The sequence below is a fragment of the Eschscholzia californica genome, unplaced genomic scaffold, assembly GCF_041429995.1.
Source record: "Eschscholzia californica isolate CP2 unplaced genomic scaffold, dmEscCali1.0.p SCAF_3, whole genome shotgun sequence".
Lineage (NCBI taxonomy): Eukaryota > Viridiplantae > Streptophyta > Magnoliopsida > Ranunculales > Papaveraceae > Eschscholzia > Eschscholzia californica.
The window spans coordinates 6,022,306-6,038,762 of NW_028238420.1; the positions used below are offsets into that span (position 1 = coordinate 6,022,306).

At 36.1% G+C, this 16,457-nt stretch overlaps 3 protein-coding genes across 8 annotated transcripts; 1 reads left to right on the forward strand and 2 right to left on the reverse strand.

The window, feature by feature from the left end:
• The first annotated feature begins 2,144 nt into the window (after nucleotides 1-2,144).
• On the forward strand, nucleotides 2,145-4,647 carry LOC147547986 (UPF0496 protein At1g20180-like). 2 transcript variants are annotated; one of them, XM_086669202.1, is made up of 2 exons: nucleotides 2,145-2,304; nucleotides 3,255-4,647. In XM_086669202.1, the coding sequence occupies exons 1-2, from the start codon at nucleotides 2,268-2,270 to the stop codon at nucleotides 4,352-4,354; spliced, it is 1,137 nt and encodes a 378-aa protein (XP_086525328.1). In that variant the 5' UTR covers nucleotides 2,145-2,267; the 3' UTR covers nucleotides 4,355-4,647. The 2 variants fall into 2 exon arrangements, with proteins under 2 accessions (XP_086525328.1, XP_086525329.1); XM_086669203.1 differs by having other exon boundaries at nucleotides 2,155-2,304; nucleotides 3,438-4,647.
• LOC147547987 (PPR superfamily protein) lies at nucleotides 4,610-9,981 on the reverse strand. 5 transcript variants are annotated; one of them, XM_086669200.1, is made up of 5 exons: nucleotides 9,800-9,974; nucleotides 7,727-7,872; nucleotides 7,516-7,645; nucleotides 6,982-7,376; nucleotides 4,610-6,495 (listed from the first exon to the last, which is right to left on the reverse strand). In XM_086669200.1, exons 4-5 carry the CDS (start codon nucleotides 7,355-7,357, stop codon nucleotides 5,402-5,404), a joined length of 1,470 nt encoding a protein of 489 aa, XP_086525326.1. In that variant the 5' UTR covers nucleotides 7,358-7,376; nucleotides 7,516-7,645; nucleotides 7,727-7,872; nucleotides 9,800-9,974; the 3' UTR covers nucleotides 4,610-5,401. The 5 variants fall into 5 exon arrangements, with proteins under 5 accessions (XP_086525326.1, XP_086525327.1, XP_086525322.1 ...); XM_086669201.1 differs by lacking the exon at nucleotides 9,800-9,974 and adding an exon at nucleotides 8,793-8,910; XM_086669196.1 differs by having other exon boundaries at nucleotides 6,982-7,645; nucleotides 9,800-9,981.
• Nucleotides 9,982-11,057: 1,076 nt separating this feature from the next.
• LOC147547988 (uncharacterized) lies at nucleotides 11,058-16,238 on the reverse strand. Its single transcript, XM_086667973.1, has 3 exons — nucleotides 15,075-16,238; nucleotides 13,610-14,543; nucleotides 11,058-13,051 (listed from the first exon to the last, which is right to left on the reverse strand). Exons 1-3 carry the CDS (start codon nucleotides 16,236-16,238, stop codon nucleotides 11,058-11,060), a joined length of 4,092 nt encoding a protein of 1,363 aa, XP_086524099.1.
• Nucleotides 16,239-16,457: the final 219 nt, after the last annotated feature.

Sequence of the window (16,457 nt, forward strand, 5' to 3'; positions counted from 1 at the left end):
CATTTCATGTCTGTTATGTGTAGGAAACTTCATTAGATCGAGAAAATGTAAAGTTGTGATTTTTCTTTTTTTGTATTAGCATTAAAATTCTGTTCTGTTTTGTTCCGCTCGTAGAATCTGTGGTGAAAGAGCTTAGATCCTAAATGGGTTTTGATTTTTTTTTTTTCGTAAAATCTTATCATGAGGTATTAATCTTTGTTAATGTTTTTGGGTTTATGTTAAACCAAGGGTTTTCTTGCTATTAATGGTTGTTCTAATGAATCGTTTGTTAGACACTATAAGAATTCAAATTTTATGAATATATGAATTTGTTGATCAGCAAGTTTTATTTACTCCGATGGAAAAAAAAGTGGTGAAGAAAGAGAAAAAGGAAAAAAATAATGGAATTTGGAAATGAGATGAATTGATGGTAAATTTTTTGTATATACAGGGAGAGATTAATACTAGTAAAGCAAGGAAAGTTCTTGGGTGGAACCAGAAGTTGGCTTTAAGTCATTTGTGAAGATGTCGCAAATACAAACTGAGTTTGCAATGTCGCAAATGCAAATTCAGTTTGCATTGTCGCACATGCAAACGCAGTTTGCAGAATCGCACATGCAAACTCAGTTTGCAATGTCGCAAATGCAAACGCAGTTTACAAAATCGCAAATGCAAACACATGTTTGCAGTTTACATTATGAAAACACATGTTTGCAGAACAGATTGTTGCAAACACGTTTGCAGAAAAACGTGAAGGAAAAAAATGTCGTTTTTTTCTGGGTTTTTTTTTTGACAAAAAAGTATTGAAAGTGGATCTTATTAGAAAGCTAATTGAAAATCATTTCTAAATATATAATTTTTATAGAAATCCGACATCTCAAACAAAAGTTATATCGATTTAAAGTTTAAAGAAAAATAAAAGAATTTAGTTACACAAAATGACAAAAATGGGTATTTTAGTATTTGCACACTTTTTGACCTGAATAATAATTTTCAAATGTTTTGTGTTTTTCTACTCATTTTCAATATTATTTTGACCTTTTTAGAAATTACCCCTTATAACGGACACTTTTCGAAATAAAAGAACACAAGTTTAAGAGACATAAAAACCTGAGGTTGTTACGGGAGCCTTGCACCATTACCATGTTTACTCTTTCCACTTCCAACCTTCATGCCTTGTTAAATCCTCAACTTTCCTTAGCCTCTATCTCTTCACTCTCTTTATCTTCTCTTGTATGATGTATCATACGTTATATTGATCTCAAGCTAACCTTGAAAGGGTGCATAATAACTAACAATAGACTCTTTGTTTTTGCGAAATTACGCCTAAATCAATCATCTGATTTTCCTTTTCAACTTCAGAATTTGATAAAACAGTATGTGCCGAAGAAGCACAGGTTTTACCCTCGTTATATTATGTTACTGAATGTCTAATTCTAATTTTTTTTTGTAAAAATTAACCAGTGTTAATAAATCAATTCTAAATAAAGATGCAGAAGTACATACCTTCAGCCATTGTTGATTAAGTCTATAAATTGGAACAGAAAGATAAATGCAGCATACTGAAAATCTTCTAACCCCAATCCTTTCCGTAAATTGTTGTTATGTCTTGATGGAGAGACACAAGCAGTAAATGGGAGGGGTTAGGGACCTTCAGTTATTGTAACTACTCCCACTTCTTTTCCATCGAAGAAGGGGGTAGTGAGTTGGTTACTGTAACCAATTTTATCTCCCAAATCTTTAGTCCCAATATACATGTACGAATTTACTAAATTCAATAAATGGTCAAAACCAAACCAGAAGGAAATTAGAGATGTGGGTCACCCTTAGTCCCAAAAGAGACGTGTCCAACAACCAGTACATCAGAAAGTAAGACCCAAATTATCAAGTTTTAAGTGCTCTTTTTCAATGCATCTAAATCATAACATAGGGTAAAACCTAATTACCTAATGGGGAGTGGTTAAGTAACCTAATATACCTAACCACAAGTGGTTTCACTTTAAGGGCTACTACTATGGTCTTTTCCACAAACAACATAGTACCTTGATTACCTCAAGATATCTCTCTCTCTCTGGATGACTAGATGAGATTGTAGAACACTCACCTCATAACTAACTTTTTAGTGGGATTCCTTTATAAAAAGAAACCAAACATCAACAATATTAGATAGACAAACAGCAACAAACAAATAGAATAATAAATCAGACAGACCCTTTTTACAAGAAACTAGTCATATTTCTCTCTCTTGCCTAAAAAGAAATTGAGCTCTTCCAAAAAGAAGAAGAAAGATGTGGGCAAGACTCAAGGATTGGAGGCTCATCAAAGGTGTGTAAATCATATTCATCTCAATTAATCAATTTCATCTTGTGAAAACTTGGTTGTAGTTACTACTCCACGGCTGGTTGCTACTGATCCAGTGATAAAGGTAGCTAAAATGCATCTTTTGAGATCTTCTTCAGAGCTCGAAGTCGAGTTAGTTTCTTCTAAGTTTCTGTCTCCTTTTATTTGGTCTATTTGCTCAATTGTTTTTCATCATTTACACATTTTGAAGAACTTTTTTCTCAAATGTTTTGTAATAACAAAAATTATATCAATATCAAAATTTGATACCATGCTTTGTCCACCCTACTTGAAACCTTCGCATTCATGATTCAACGTATGCTTTTTTTTTTGTGTTAGAACTTACAACACTTTTAGTTTCTAAAGTAAACTGTGACAAAGATGTATCACGTTTTGCTATTATCGTTGTTTCTCAAAAAAAAAAGTAAGTATTGGTTTATGAAGTCTGAAGAAATCCAATCCGAAACCAATTATCATTAGTGAAGAGGTTTTATACATATTTTTACGAGTAATACTAGAGAACAAGAAAAACTATGCAGACTCTGGGCAGAAATTCTATGTGGTTTACCGTGATATACTGTTTAAGGATTAGAATCATTAAAAACACGAATCACGACAATCCTCATAGGATTTCTGCCTAGAGTCTGTCTAGTTTTTCTAATTTCCTAGCATTTTTCATCTTTTACATGGCTATGAGACTTTGCTTTGTCCACTATTCTGACATTGCTCTTTAATCCACAACCGAGTTAACATAAATAATAATCACAACTAATACTTAACAAATTGATGTATTCATTAAGGTAAACTAATTTATGCAAGTGTATATATATATATATATATATATACACTTGCATAAATTAGTTTACCTTAATGAATACATCAATTTGTTAAGTATTAGTTGTGATTATTATTTCTTTGATATAATTTCATTTAAGATGGTGAAAAGGAGCTGAAAAGTTCAGTTCAAGAAGGAATAGATGAAGAATATTTAAGCGCATTTAAGACAAAATCTTATGTTGAGTTCTTCACCAAAGCTCAAACACTCTTGAACAACCAACCTTCTTCATCATCATCCTCATTTTGTTGTTGCAACATCTCTGATGTTCTCCTCAAACCAGGACAAGAAGCAGTAGCTACAATTCTCGACGAAACAATCTTATTAAAGAACCCTAATCTCAAAATTCTGATCCATAACTATTTCAATATCAGCGCTGAAGCTTCGAAGATATGCAGTCGTCTACTAACAAGCATCAAACAAGTTAAATCTAACTACAAGTACATTCAAAGAGTACTAACTTTATTAAAGGTTGGTGTTGAAGGTGAATTTCATTGTTCCCCCCAAGATTGGAATAAACTAGTAGTGTTTTCTCAGCTTAGTTCATTTAGCCTTCTTAAGAACCCATTTTCGAACACAAACTCTTACGATTTCAAGCTTGTTCATGATCGTTATTCGTCACTGTTGTGTCACTTGAAAGTGAAAAGAAAGAAGATTTTTAGGAAGATTAAAATGATCAAATATTTCAAGAAGGGTACTGAGTTTTGCATAACAACTGCCTGTGGAGTGGTATCAGCCGCAACAATTGCTCTAGCTGCACATACTCTACTAGGTTTAGTTATTGGACCAGTGATATTCAGCTTGCCAATGAAGAAAATCAGGAAGAAAAAGAAGAAGGTTTTAACGAATTTTGGATCGTTACACGGTGGATATTTGAGGAAATTGTATGGGCAGCTTGATGTAGTAGCTAAAGGAGCCTATATTTTAAATAACGATTTCGATACAATGAGTCGACTTGTGGCTCGTATTGACGAGATTGAGCATAGTAAAGCTATAGTAAACTTCTGGTTGGAGAGGAAGGAAAATGAATTTCTATTACAAGAAGTGGTTAATGAGCTTAAGAAGAGTGATATGGAGTTCAAGAAGCAAGTTAAAGAGCTTGAGGTACATGTTTATTTATGCTTTGTTACAATTAACAAGGCTAGATCTTTAGTTGTTAATGAAATGGCTAGGGCAAGTACATTATGGGTACCTGACTAGTAAATTTTCATCTCTTCAAAAGAACAACTAACTGCAATTTTTCTTACGGATCGGTGATGTCGAACTCGTGCTCCTTAACTTGATGAGTTAGGGTGTTGATGAATCCATAATAACACCTTATGGTGGCAGCTAACGATCGATGTCTCAATTCTGAAACTACTCCAAATTCATCAAATTGTAAATAAGCTTTATTTGCTGTAATTACCAAATTTCTTAATCTTAAATTTCATGTATTCCGATGTATAAACACGAGTATTTAAAGGAATTTAATAATCAAAGTAATTGAGGTGATCTTTGCGATTATCCCTCTGTGTATTTATAATCAATGTACGATCTTATCGTTACAAGTAGTCAAGTATTAGGAAACTAATACAGAGGAACTATACTTCGTGTCCGATGTATCTTCTTTCCCTAATGTAGCTCAATCCAATCCATAAGACGATCATAAATATTCAATCTATATATTAAATCGGCGAGAAGGGAAAAAAAAGTGCAAGACGAGGCCTCTAGAGGTCACCCTTCCTAGTACTACTCTCAGAGTACAATATAAATACCTAACGAGTTGAAGTTCCGTTCTTGGTAGCACAATGTATCCACTCTGTGATTCTCATTTACTACTCCAAACTGAGTCGTTTAATGCCATAGAAAGTAGTCTTCTAAGCATAGTGCGAAGGCATTTCAACACGAGTTCGAGTAACTTCACCTGAAGAAAAGCTTCGTCATATTTTCGCAGTAATATCCGGCTTGAATCATGGAAATGAATTTATGATCCTCATGTGAACCCTTCTTAATCCCAAGTGTTCCCGTACCCAACTTCGAGACGAGTATATTCTGCACCGGATATCCTTCACCATGTTCAACCTCACTTTACTGAATAGCTCAACTCTAAGAGCTAGAGATAAAACTTTCAAATTAGCCTGGAAGCGCGGAGCTTGATGCTCGTCTTTCTTCAAATAAGAAAGCAATACAGATAGCTATTTTGCCTTCAAACAGAGGTCGCCATTTATCTTGCTACTTCGATAAATCGATCAAATAAACACCAATGCTTCACTTTGTCTCTAAGAGAAGTGGAACTCCTTCTGTGGTGTGAATAGAACTAAGTGCTGGTTTCTTCTTCATGTGTCTATCTTCAATAAGTTTCCTTGTCTTCAAAGAATCCTCCCATAAACCAGCTTGGGCATATATTCCTGCCAATACTACATAGTTTGCCGAGTTTTCAGGCTCCAACTCGAAAAGCTGTCCTGCCGCTACTTCTCCAAGAGTCGTGCTACCATGGATACTACACGCGCTGAGAATCGCCTTCCAGAGTGAAGCGCTAGGCTGTTCATTCATCTTGGATACCAAATCGTATGCTTCTTCCAACTTTCCACCCCGTGCGAGAAGGTCAATAATACATGAATAATGCTTATCTCTAGGAATAATATTGTACTCAGCGATCATAGAATTGAAGCACTCCCACCCTTTCCTTGTTGATCCAGTATGGCTACAGGCAAAAAGAACAGACAAGAATGTAATGTCATTTGGCTTCAAACCCATGTGTTTCATTTTCTCGAACAACTCCATTGCCTTGTCTCCATACCCATGCTTTCCATACGCTGTAATCAGTGAAGTCCACGAAATAACATTCTTTTTACGCATCTCGTCAAACGCGAGATTGGCATCTTTGATCTCTCCTGACTTAGCATACATATCGATAAGAGCATTACCCAAAGCAGTATCGTAATTGGGTCGCTTTTTTAATGCCAACGCATGTAATTGTTTTCCCAAGGTTAATGATGGAATATTGGCGCATATGTTAAGAACGGAACATAGGATTATATCGTCTAATGCCATGTCCATCTGATACATTTGCATAAATAGATCTATGGCATCCTTACTGTACATACCCTCGTGAGAGTATCCAGTGATTAATGAAGTGCAGGATACTAGGTCTTTTTCCGCCAGGAAATCATATATAAGTCTGGCACTCCTCAAATTTCCGCATTTGGCGTAAGCATCAATTAGTGATCCAGTTACAACTTTATGAGCCTGAAAACCCAAATGGTGTATGCAACCATGAATCTGATCAACCATCATGAGTGATTTATAGCCAGTACATGCTTTCAATAGACTTCCAAGACTGAAATGATCAGGTGTCATCCCTGTCAAGTTTCTGTTATTACAATCTAAACATATTAAGAAATGTGCATATACAAAGATGAAATGAAAATGAAAGCGATTTTGTGAGACACGTGCTGAATAAAAATGGGAAACTGCAAGATTAGAAGAATAACTGGGGGCGCCAATATAATGACTAGCATGTTCTAATTGGTGCAGTTTTCGGGATAAAGATTTCTTTATTAGCATTATCCACACCGCTGGGCATTAGAATTTCGAAGTACATAAGCATTGGAAATTTGCAAGACGGAGCTCTAACATGGTATCAGAGCTAGTGTCTCAGGGATGGGTCGGGGCTTAGTAAAGTCTTAACCTTAGCCCCGCGTGGAGGGGGAGTATCTAGTCACACCAGCATGGCATTAAGGGAAGGTAGTAACGTTATTCCACATCGTCTGGGCATTAGAATTTATGGAAGAACCAATCACATAATCTAACAAATATATTAATTTGGGTGGAAGTTTGATTTATACCTTCCGCTAGCATGAGACGAAACAATCCAAAGGTATCATCAGCAAGCCCTTGCAAAGCATATCCACCAATCACAGCATTCCAACAAACAACATCCCTTTTCTCCATCTGCTCAAATAAAGACCTAGCATCCTCTATCCTTCCACATTTTGAGTGAAAATCAACCAAAGCACTCTGCACAAATAAATCCTCCCAATATCTACTCTTCAATATACATCCTTGAATCTGTTTTCCACTCCCCAAACACATCATACCAGTACAAGCTCTCAAAACACTTCCATAAGTAAATTGATTACCTTTAACACCGGACCGATGCATTATCGAGAAAAATTCAAGAGCTTCCTTGGAGTACCCATTTTGAGTATACCCAGAAAGCATCGCAGTCCACGACACAACACTTCGTTGAGACATTTTATCGAACACATTGCGAGCAATATCAACATCTCCGATTTTACCATAAAAGATTACTAATTTTGTGTTTAAATATAAATCTGAACCTAACCCATTTCTCAAGAGATGTTCATGAACTAATTTACCTTCTTTCTTTGCTTTAGAATCGATACAGAGCTGAAGAATAGGTGTATAAAGTAATGGGTCTAAGGGGATAAAGGGGTTGTTATCAAGAATTTGAACAGCTTCTTTTAATCTTCCTAGCTTGCATAATGACTGCAGAGGAAGAACCAGAAATTCAAATTACTATGGAATCAGCATTAAAGAAAGTTAAGTAATGGGAGAGAAGATTAATACCTGAATCATTCCCTCCTTACTCTTTGATGTTATTCCTCCTTGGCTAAACCATCAATGAATATCATCTAAAAATTATAGGTGAGAATCCACTCTCTCGCTGCTTAGGAGCTGAGAAATTTTGGGTTCTCGCCATGGAAGATGGGCACCTACAACAACAAGAAGATGAGAAGGAATATGAATCAATGTTTACTCTAATGGGTTACCTCATGGGGAATAAACAAATAGAAGAAATCAAAGTTTGAAGAAAGAGATACTAAAAGCAGATATTCCTAAGTAGGAATCCTATCAAAAATGGTGTGTTTGGTTGCAGGATTCCTAAGTAGATTCCTATCAAAAATGTAATTTGGTAGGAATCATGAATCCTTGGTCTATTTGGCTACCAAGAATCCTTGAACTCCTAATCCTAAGGATTCTTAATTCCAAAATTTGTATTGGACCAAAATCTCACGCTACCTCTAGATTTTGGATTAATAAACCTAAATTTCAAACTTAAAATCAACAAAAAAATATTTTTTTCGAAGAAATAATTATTTCTTTCTTCAAAAATTATTTTTCTTTTCAAAAATCATTTTTTTCCAAAACTCATTTTTTTCTCGAAAATAATTTTTTTTTTTTAATTCTTTTTTCGATAACTGTTTTGCCCCCCGACAACCGATTCTTCCCCAAATAACTTTTTTTCCGAAATCTGATTTTTCCTCCTCCAGACGCGTTTTTTGCCGAAAAAAATTTTTTTTGATAACTGAAATTTTATGAAAACTTTTTTGCTTCATAAAGACTGTTTTCCCCGAATTTTTTATTTTCTTGAAAAAATAGGTTTCATGAAATTTCGGTTACCGAAAGAAATGATTTTTGAAAAAAAAATTTGGGGATTTTTTTTACGAAAAAACGACTTTCGAGAAAAAGTATTTTTAAAAAATAATTGTTTACGAGAAAAACGGAGAGTTCTCGAATGAAAAGATATTTGAAAAAACGAGTTTTAAGAACAAGCGTTTAAAAATACTCAAATAATAATAAATCATAGGGTTCTTATTAGTTGCCACTTGCCAAACAAACCAAAAAGTATTACTTGGATTCATGAAATATGGAATATGGAATATGGAAGATGCAATATGGAAGATGATAAGCAAATCAAAAATGGGCCATTGGGTTACCACACTCATTTACAGAGTATAAAATGAATTGGACTGTGAAATTTCAAGAGTATAAAATTTCAGAGAGATGGGAAAGATAGAGGACCTGGTTGCCACTGACCAGAAGTACAAACTTTTAGAGTCCAATTTACAAATTTCAGAGAACCAGAAGTATAAAATTCCGTTCGAGACCCCAAATTCCTAATTTCTAGCACCCCAAATTCCTAATTTCTAGCACCCCAAATTCCTAATTTTTAATTTGTAGAACCATAATTCATTAGAAATTAGGATTGCTTCTTCTACATTTCCAATTTTAACATAAGCAGCCAAAATCGAATTCCATGATACTGAATCTTTTAAAGGACTTTCATCAAACAGTTTCCGGGCATCTCATATCCCCACAAACACCATAATAGTAACCAAAGTATTTACAACATTAACATCTAAATGAAAACCCGTTTTCAAAAAATTATTATGAATTTGTTTTCCTTCTTTTATAGACAATCTAACAGAACAAGCTTGAATTAAAATTGGGTTAGTGTAATTATTCAGGTTCAAAGTTCTTTTCTAGCATCAATTTGTATAAGAAAATAAGTAGTAGATTGAAGATAATTTCTATTCAAATATGCTTTCATTATTCTATTCCAAGTAAACCCATTTGGGCATTCAATTTGATTTAAGATGCAGAATGAGTAGTTGAGATGAATGGAGTGAGAATTTGAAGTGAAATTGATAAGTCGATCATTTCTGAGAAAATTTGATTAAATTGTTTCAAAGTTTCCACATTTTTGTAAATGGGTATCTGAAAGTGAAAGATTCATAGTGGGTTTTAAGGTGGAATTTTTGTTTAAGGATTGTTTAATGGTGGAAGGAATATAGGTTTTGACAAAATTCATTGAGAAAGAAGAAGAGTTTGAAACCGTATATAAAGAGAGAGAGTTACCAGGTGAAGATGTCAACACCAATGGAGACGAGAGAGAGAGAGAGTTGGTGCACAGTTCGAATGCAGGGGCGTTTAGTTCGAATGGAACCTTCGATTTGATTCTTCCCTGATTTAATTCTTCTTTCGATTTCAGATGAAATTTGGGGATTTCAGAATGGAGTGCGGGCTTCTGTTCGATAGTTTTTTTTTGAGTTAATTCCTATATGGCCCCCTACTTTGTGACCAGCTTCCTTTATGACCCCCTTTTTTTTCGTAAATTCAAATATGGCCCCCTTTTCTTAACACCGTCAGTCAACTTTTATGGTTAATTTTTTTATTTCCATATTTACCCTTCTTATAAGAATGATTTCAAAATTCAAAAGTGACCCCCTTTTAACTTTGGGTCAATTTCCAAAAACTTATGATACTTTAGAAAAAACTAGGGGGCCAAAAGAGAATACATATAAAAAAATTTTAAAAACACCTCATCTCTCCCTCTCTCTCCTCCACATCATGTATCTCGCCACCTCATCATCTTCTCCGATGAAGGTCGCCGGCCGGCCAAATTTTCCGGCGACCTTCAATTTTTTTTTTTTTTTTTTTATCTTTCTCTAACTAATCTCTCTCTCTCACTCCCATCTCTCTCTCTCTCTCATTTCTCTCTCTCTCTCTCCCATCTCTCTCTCTCATTTCTCTCTCTCATCTCACTATAATTCCGACGAAGGGGCTCCTCCCCTTCGCCGGAATTATAGAGAGATGAGAGAGAGAAATGAGAGAGAGAGATTAGTTAGAGAAAGATAAAAATAAAAGAATTTGAAGGTCGCCGGAAATTTTTGCCGGCCGGCGACCTTCATCGGAGAAGATGATGAGGTGGCGAGATACATGATGTGGAAGAGAGAGAGGGAGAGATGAGGTGTTTTTAAATTTTTTTTATATGTATTCTATTTTGGCCCCCTAGTTTTTTCTAAAGTATCATAAGTTTTTGGAAATTGACCCAAATTTAAAAGGGGGTCAATTTTGAATTTTGAAATCATTCTTATAAGAAGGGTAAATATGGAAACAAAAAAATTAACCATAAAAGTTGACTGACGGTGTTAAGAAAAGGGGGCCATATTTGAATTTACGAAAAAAATGGGGCCATAAAGGAAGCTGGTCACAAAGTAGGGGGCCATATAGGAATTAACTCTTTTTTTTTTTTGAGGGGAAACAATCATTAAACTAACAGTATGATACAATTAGTTCATATAACGTTATCATCTAGGACTAAATCACAACAAATTTAACCATTAGGGGTCAATAAGGAAGCAGCCAGAGAGTGGGCATCTTTATTGTAAATTTTGTTGCAATAGCAAAGTTGCACTTGTCTTTCTCGGATTCTCACACGTGCTTCTTTAACCTCCTGAATCAAGCGCCACGGTATGTCCTCATCAACGGACAGGATTGCTTTAATTAACACCCTTGCGTCTCCTTCCAGTATAAATTCAGCTAACCCTAACTCATTCGCCACCTCCATTCCACACCAAAACCCTTCCATTTCACTGAAAAGCGGCGATATCGGATTGAGGAGTTTTGCCTTCGATCCAATGGTTTCTCCATACGAGTTCTTTGCTCTAGCAGCACAGGAAGCCCGGTCATTCCTATATGATCCATCGAAATTGATTTTAATCTTTCCACTTGGAGGAGGCATCCATCTGTTAACCTGCAAAATGGAGTTAGTGTTTGAATTTACATGGGAATCAGTGATGTACCTTAGTTGATCTTCCAATTTCCATAGACATCTTGTAAGGTCAGGAGATTTGTTTTGAAAATGGTAATCATTCCTTGATTTCCACCATTCCCACAGAAGGTATGAGACTTTTAACCACTCGTTTTCATTCGACTCTTTATTACTAAGTATGTTGGATAGCATAATGATAGGATCTTTATTTGGTTGTAGGAGATGAGTGATACCAGCCCTTGTTGCCAGATCAATGAACCTAGGACATTCGCCAAACAGGTGTTGTTGGGTTTCAATCTGGTTAGTCTCACACATTTTACATCTCTGATCAATATAATGAACTCTTTTACCTATATTTGATAACGTAGGAAGTCCATCATGAACCATCTTCCATATAAACATCTGTGTTTTGGGTTCCATTTCATTATTTTTGCAAAATGTTTTCCAAGGGAAAGTGATTGCTTGTTGAGATATTGGTGGATTATGCTTGATTTGAGTATAGTAGGACTTGGTGGTAAATTTGCCATTTTCCACAGGGCACCAAATTAACTTGTCTCTCTGAATGTGTGATGAGAGATTAATGTTTAAGATCGTCGAACATGTTGTATCATCAAAATGGTAATTGATAATGTCCACTCTCCATACTTGTTGTTGATGATCAATAAGATCCGAAACCCAGTAAATATTAGAAGGAAGTGGGATAATAGTTGGAGTATCATGTGGAATACCTGGTACCCATGGATCCGATTTGATCTTGACACTGGATCCATCTCCAATTAACCATATCACATTGTTCCTGATTACATGTTTGGTTTTAGCCATTGCCTGCCAGAAGTGAGATGTTCCTATAGTGGAATTTTCATTCCAATAATCATCCACTTTCAGATACTTGGACCTTAGAATTTTCGCCCATACTGCATTAGGGTTTGTCACGAACCTCCAAGTCATTTTAGCTACTAATGACAAGTTGACCTCTTCGATTGATCTGATGCCTAGTCCACCCTTGTGCTTTGGGCTAGTAAGAATATCCCATCTAATGAAGTGCAATTTAGACCCTATATCTGAATGATTCCACCAAAAATTCCTTTCGATCTTTTCAAAATCTTCTACCGCTTTCTTAGGCAATACCTGAAAGCTACAGGGGTAAGTACAGAAGGATGCCAATATTGATTTAATAAGTGTTGTTTTACCTGCTTGAGTAATATACTTGTTTTTCCAATTCGACAGTGAACCATTGAATTTATCTATTAACCATGAGTAACTCTGAATGCGATTACCTTTTTTGAGAATTAATGCTCCTAGGTATTTCTCATGGTCAAGCATAATTGGAGCTTGAAGTTGGTGAACATATTGTTCTTTGATGTCCTGAGCAACACCCTTACTAAACAGGAGAGAAGACTTCGAGAAATTTACCTTTTGTCCCGAGAAAGCTGAATATTGATTCATGAGTTGTAATATAGCATTTAGGTTTTGTTGATTAGCTTTACCAAAGACTATAAGATCGTCCGCAAACAGCAAGTGTGTAATGCTGGGACTAGTCGGTGTGACTCTATATCCTGTAAAAATACCTTGTAATTCATAGTAATAAAATAAGAGAGAGAGATTGTGAGGTTAGAATAAAAAGGTAGGGAGAAAGAGGGCATCCCTGCCTTAGGCCTCTAGTGGCCGAGAAATTACCTACTCTCTGCCCATTCACTTGAATATTAAAGGTAGGAGTGGTGACACAAGACATAATGAGGTTTAAAATAGACCCATCCAGACCAGTGGCTCTAAGGACTTGATAAAGAAAGTCCCAATTGACCCTGTCGTACGCCTTAGCCATATCCATCTTCAAAGAGAAAGTACCCTCCTTATTTGTGCATTTTTTCATGGAGTGCATTAATTCTTTGGTGATGATGATATTGTCTAATATCTGTCTGTTGGGAACAAATGCATTTTGAGACCAAGCATACATTCATCTAAGTAAGGTCTAATACGATTTGCAATCAGTTTAGTGATGAATTTATACACCGAATTGCAAAGGGCTATGGGTCTGTAATGCGAGGCCATACTCGGGTTTTTCAACTTAGGAATTAAAGCTATTGTCGTCTGGTTAATAGAGGGATCGATGGAACCTGATATAAACGCCTGTTGAATATAATGAATCAATTCTGTCCCTATAGTGTCCCAGTTGTGTTGGTAGAAAAAGCAAGGAAGTCCATCTGGTCCCGGACTTTTCATCGATCCCATATTCTTGACGACAGATTTGATTTCTTCCGAGGTTGGAACCCTTGAGATGTTGGTCAGCTGATCAGACGAAAAGACCTTATATGCTTGAAGAACATCGGTTGGCGGTTGATCCACTGGTTCAACCGAAAATAAATTTTGAAAATGATTGATGAATTCATTTGATATATTATCGAAATCACGAATAGTCTGACCATCCTCTAATTTTAGTTGATGAACCTTGTTTTTCTGGCGACGCATGGACATAGCTAAATGAAATGCCTTTGTATTTCTATCACCATTATGCACCCACCTCAATTTTGCACGTTGTTCTGCCTTAGTGCACTGCAAGTTCTCCAAATGCAATATGTTCTCTTGGATTCTGCTTTCAATATCCAAATTATCTGTAGTAGCAGTGATACTCTGAATATCCAGTAATCTCTTACGTAGAATGTTCAATCTATTTTTAATTGCCCCGAATGCCCCTTTACTCCAGACTTTGATGGAGTCCTTTATCTGATTAGTTTTTCCTGTGAATGATCCCACCACTGTAGTCCATATTTCCTGAAAGACCTTTTTGTACTCAGAATGATGCGTCCAATAAGCTTCGAACTTAGAGAGTGATGTGCTTGGAATTCCTTGAGTAATTAATTTTAATAAGATAGGAGCATGATCACTGTTATACCTTGGAAGGTGGAAAACACCGGCATCTGGATAATTCATAAGCCAACTCGCGTTACTAAGAATTCTGTCCAACCTTTCTTTTGTAAAATGATGCATTGTTTTGCAGTTGGTCCAAGTAAAGGTTGGACCGTTGAATCCCAAATCTAGTAACTGTGCATCCTGTATAAATTTTTGAAATTGATTCATAAAAGGTATGGTAGGACTACCACCCCATTTATCATCTCTATTAGCTAATGCATTTAAGTCACCAATGCACACAAAAGGGTCGGATATGTTCTGTATACGATGAAGTAAATTACTCCAAAAAAAGATGTATGTTCTAGACCTGTGGGGGTCCATAAATACAAAATATGTCCCATGGAGGGGTCTCATCAATATCGTTCGAGACAGTGGCATGGATTAGATTGGGCGAAGAAAAATTGATATTTAATTTTATATCAGAAGACCAATGTAAAATTAAACCTCCACTTCTACCAATAGAGGGAACCGAATAATAACTAGCTAGATTATATTTATTAAAAAAACATAGAGGATTATAATTCGAGAGTCTCGTTTCCGAGAGAAAAACAATAGAGGGAGTAGTGGAAGCAAGGAACTGTTGTAGTGTTACTTTTGTCGGGTTGTTCCCCAGACCCCGACAATTCCAAGCCAAAACATTCATGGCTGATTCGACATCAGGGTTGCCGTTACCCGTTCTCCTGTATCGCCGGTTACTGATTGGCGAGATGTCTTTCTATATTGTTTCCTGGTTCGAACCTCAACAAGAGGCATTTCTTCATCAGTAATACCCACAGCAGTGTGACATTGACCCTGATCCCTCGACTGCCCCCCATTTTGATTATGATTAAACAGGTCGTTGGAGTATACTGCTGTGATACCATCATCGTTCTGAATTTTGCTACGTTTGGCCTGACATAAACTAGATATCAAATTACCATAATTAGTACGTATACGGGGATTATTTGCACACACTTTTTCAATATTATTTTCGTCATTGTTATCAATATGAAGTGCATGGAACTTAGGGATAAGATCAGATCCCAGAGATCCCAATTCTTTGATAGGATTCTTATTAGAGAAAGGAACCTTATATGTTTCTGGGAATTTAGGGGCCATTAATTTTAATACTCGGTTTCTATCATTCTCAGATAGCTTTTGCTTAAGTAGATCCCCAAAAGCAAGGACTGTAGGACAGAATTTCATGGTGTGGCCAATAAATCCGCAATATATACAGAATCTGAGTAGTTTTTCAACCCTGATTTCTATTGAAACAAGTTTATTATTCGAGAGTTTAAGATTAACTCTCGGATGAAAGGGTTGAGTGATACACAATTTCACCCTAATACGACCAAAGAGACTCCACTTGATTGCATCCTCTTTAGTAGTCGGGATGATGGTACCCAAAGTACTCCCCAATCTGTTGACAATGGTGCTATTCAGGTGCCGAGGAGGAATTCCATGAAGTTGAACCCAGAACCACACATATTCAACTATTTGTTCTTCCGGAGGAACATCTGGTTGGCACTCTTGAAGTACTATCAATTCTTCCTGCATGACCCAGGGAGAACTCTCCAAGGCGATTTCCATCTCAGTAGCCGTAACAAATTTGATCATAAATAAGTTATCTTTAATTTCCGAAATGGTGAACTTATTAGGTCCATGTATCACTCGAGTAAGGCGATACATTGCTTGTCCTATATCTATTTTCTTTGGACACTGGAACCACACTACACCTTGTTTTATTAATTCTGATTCCCTTTGATCCACATCACCACCTTCCACGATGAGAGGTGGTCTTTCTTCAGTACTTAAAGCCTCAAATTGACGAATGATTTGACTACTAGTAGATTCCATGGTGAATTGAAAGGAAATAAAACAGAAACAAAGAGACAAGAGACTAAATCTCAACAATAAAAGCCCCTAAAGAGCGACTGCATGAGAAGATTTCAGACTTTGAAAAGCCTAAATCGCGAACAAGAACAAATATATTGGCGGAGAACCGCCAATAACCGTCAAAAAGGGAATAAAACCGTCTAAAGTGAACCGAAAAGAAGCAAAGTAACTAACTGCTCC

Excerpts from the sequence above, each read along its gene's own strand:
- LOC147547986 (XM_086669202.1), top strand. The coding sequence starts at position 2,268 with ATGTGGGCAAGACTCAAGGATTGGAGGCTCATCAAAG. Across the intron at positions 2,305-3,254 it reads GGATTGGAGGCTCATCAAAG|ATGGTGAAAAGGAGCTGAAA; the intron begins GTGTGTAAATCA and ends ATTTCATTTAAG.
- LOC147547987 (XM_086669196.1), bottom strand. Across the intron at positions 6,496-6,981 it reads TCGTCTCATGCTAGCGGAAG|GGATGACACCTGATCATTTC; the intron begins GTATAAATCAAA and ends GAAACTTGACAG.
- LOC147547988 (XM_086667973.1), bottom strand. The coding sequence starts at position 16,238 with ATGGAATCTACTAGTAGTCAAATCATTCGTCAATTTGAGGCTTTAAGT. Across the intron at positions 14,544-15,074 it reads CCGGCGATACAGGAGAACGG|GATGCACAGTTACTAGATTT; the intron begins GTAACGGCAACC and ends AAATTTATACAG. Across the intron at positions 13,052-13,609 it reads TCAACAGGCGTTTATATCAG|GATATAGAGTCACACCGACT; the intron begins GTTCCATCGATC and ends GTATTTTTACAG.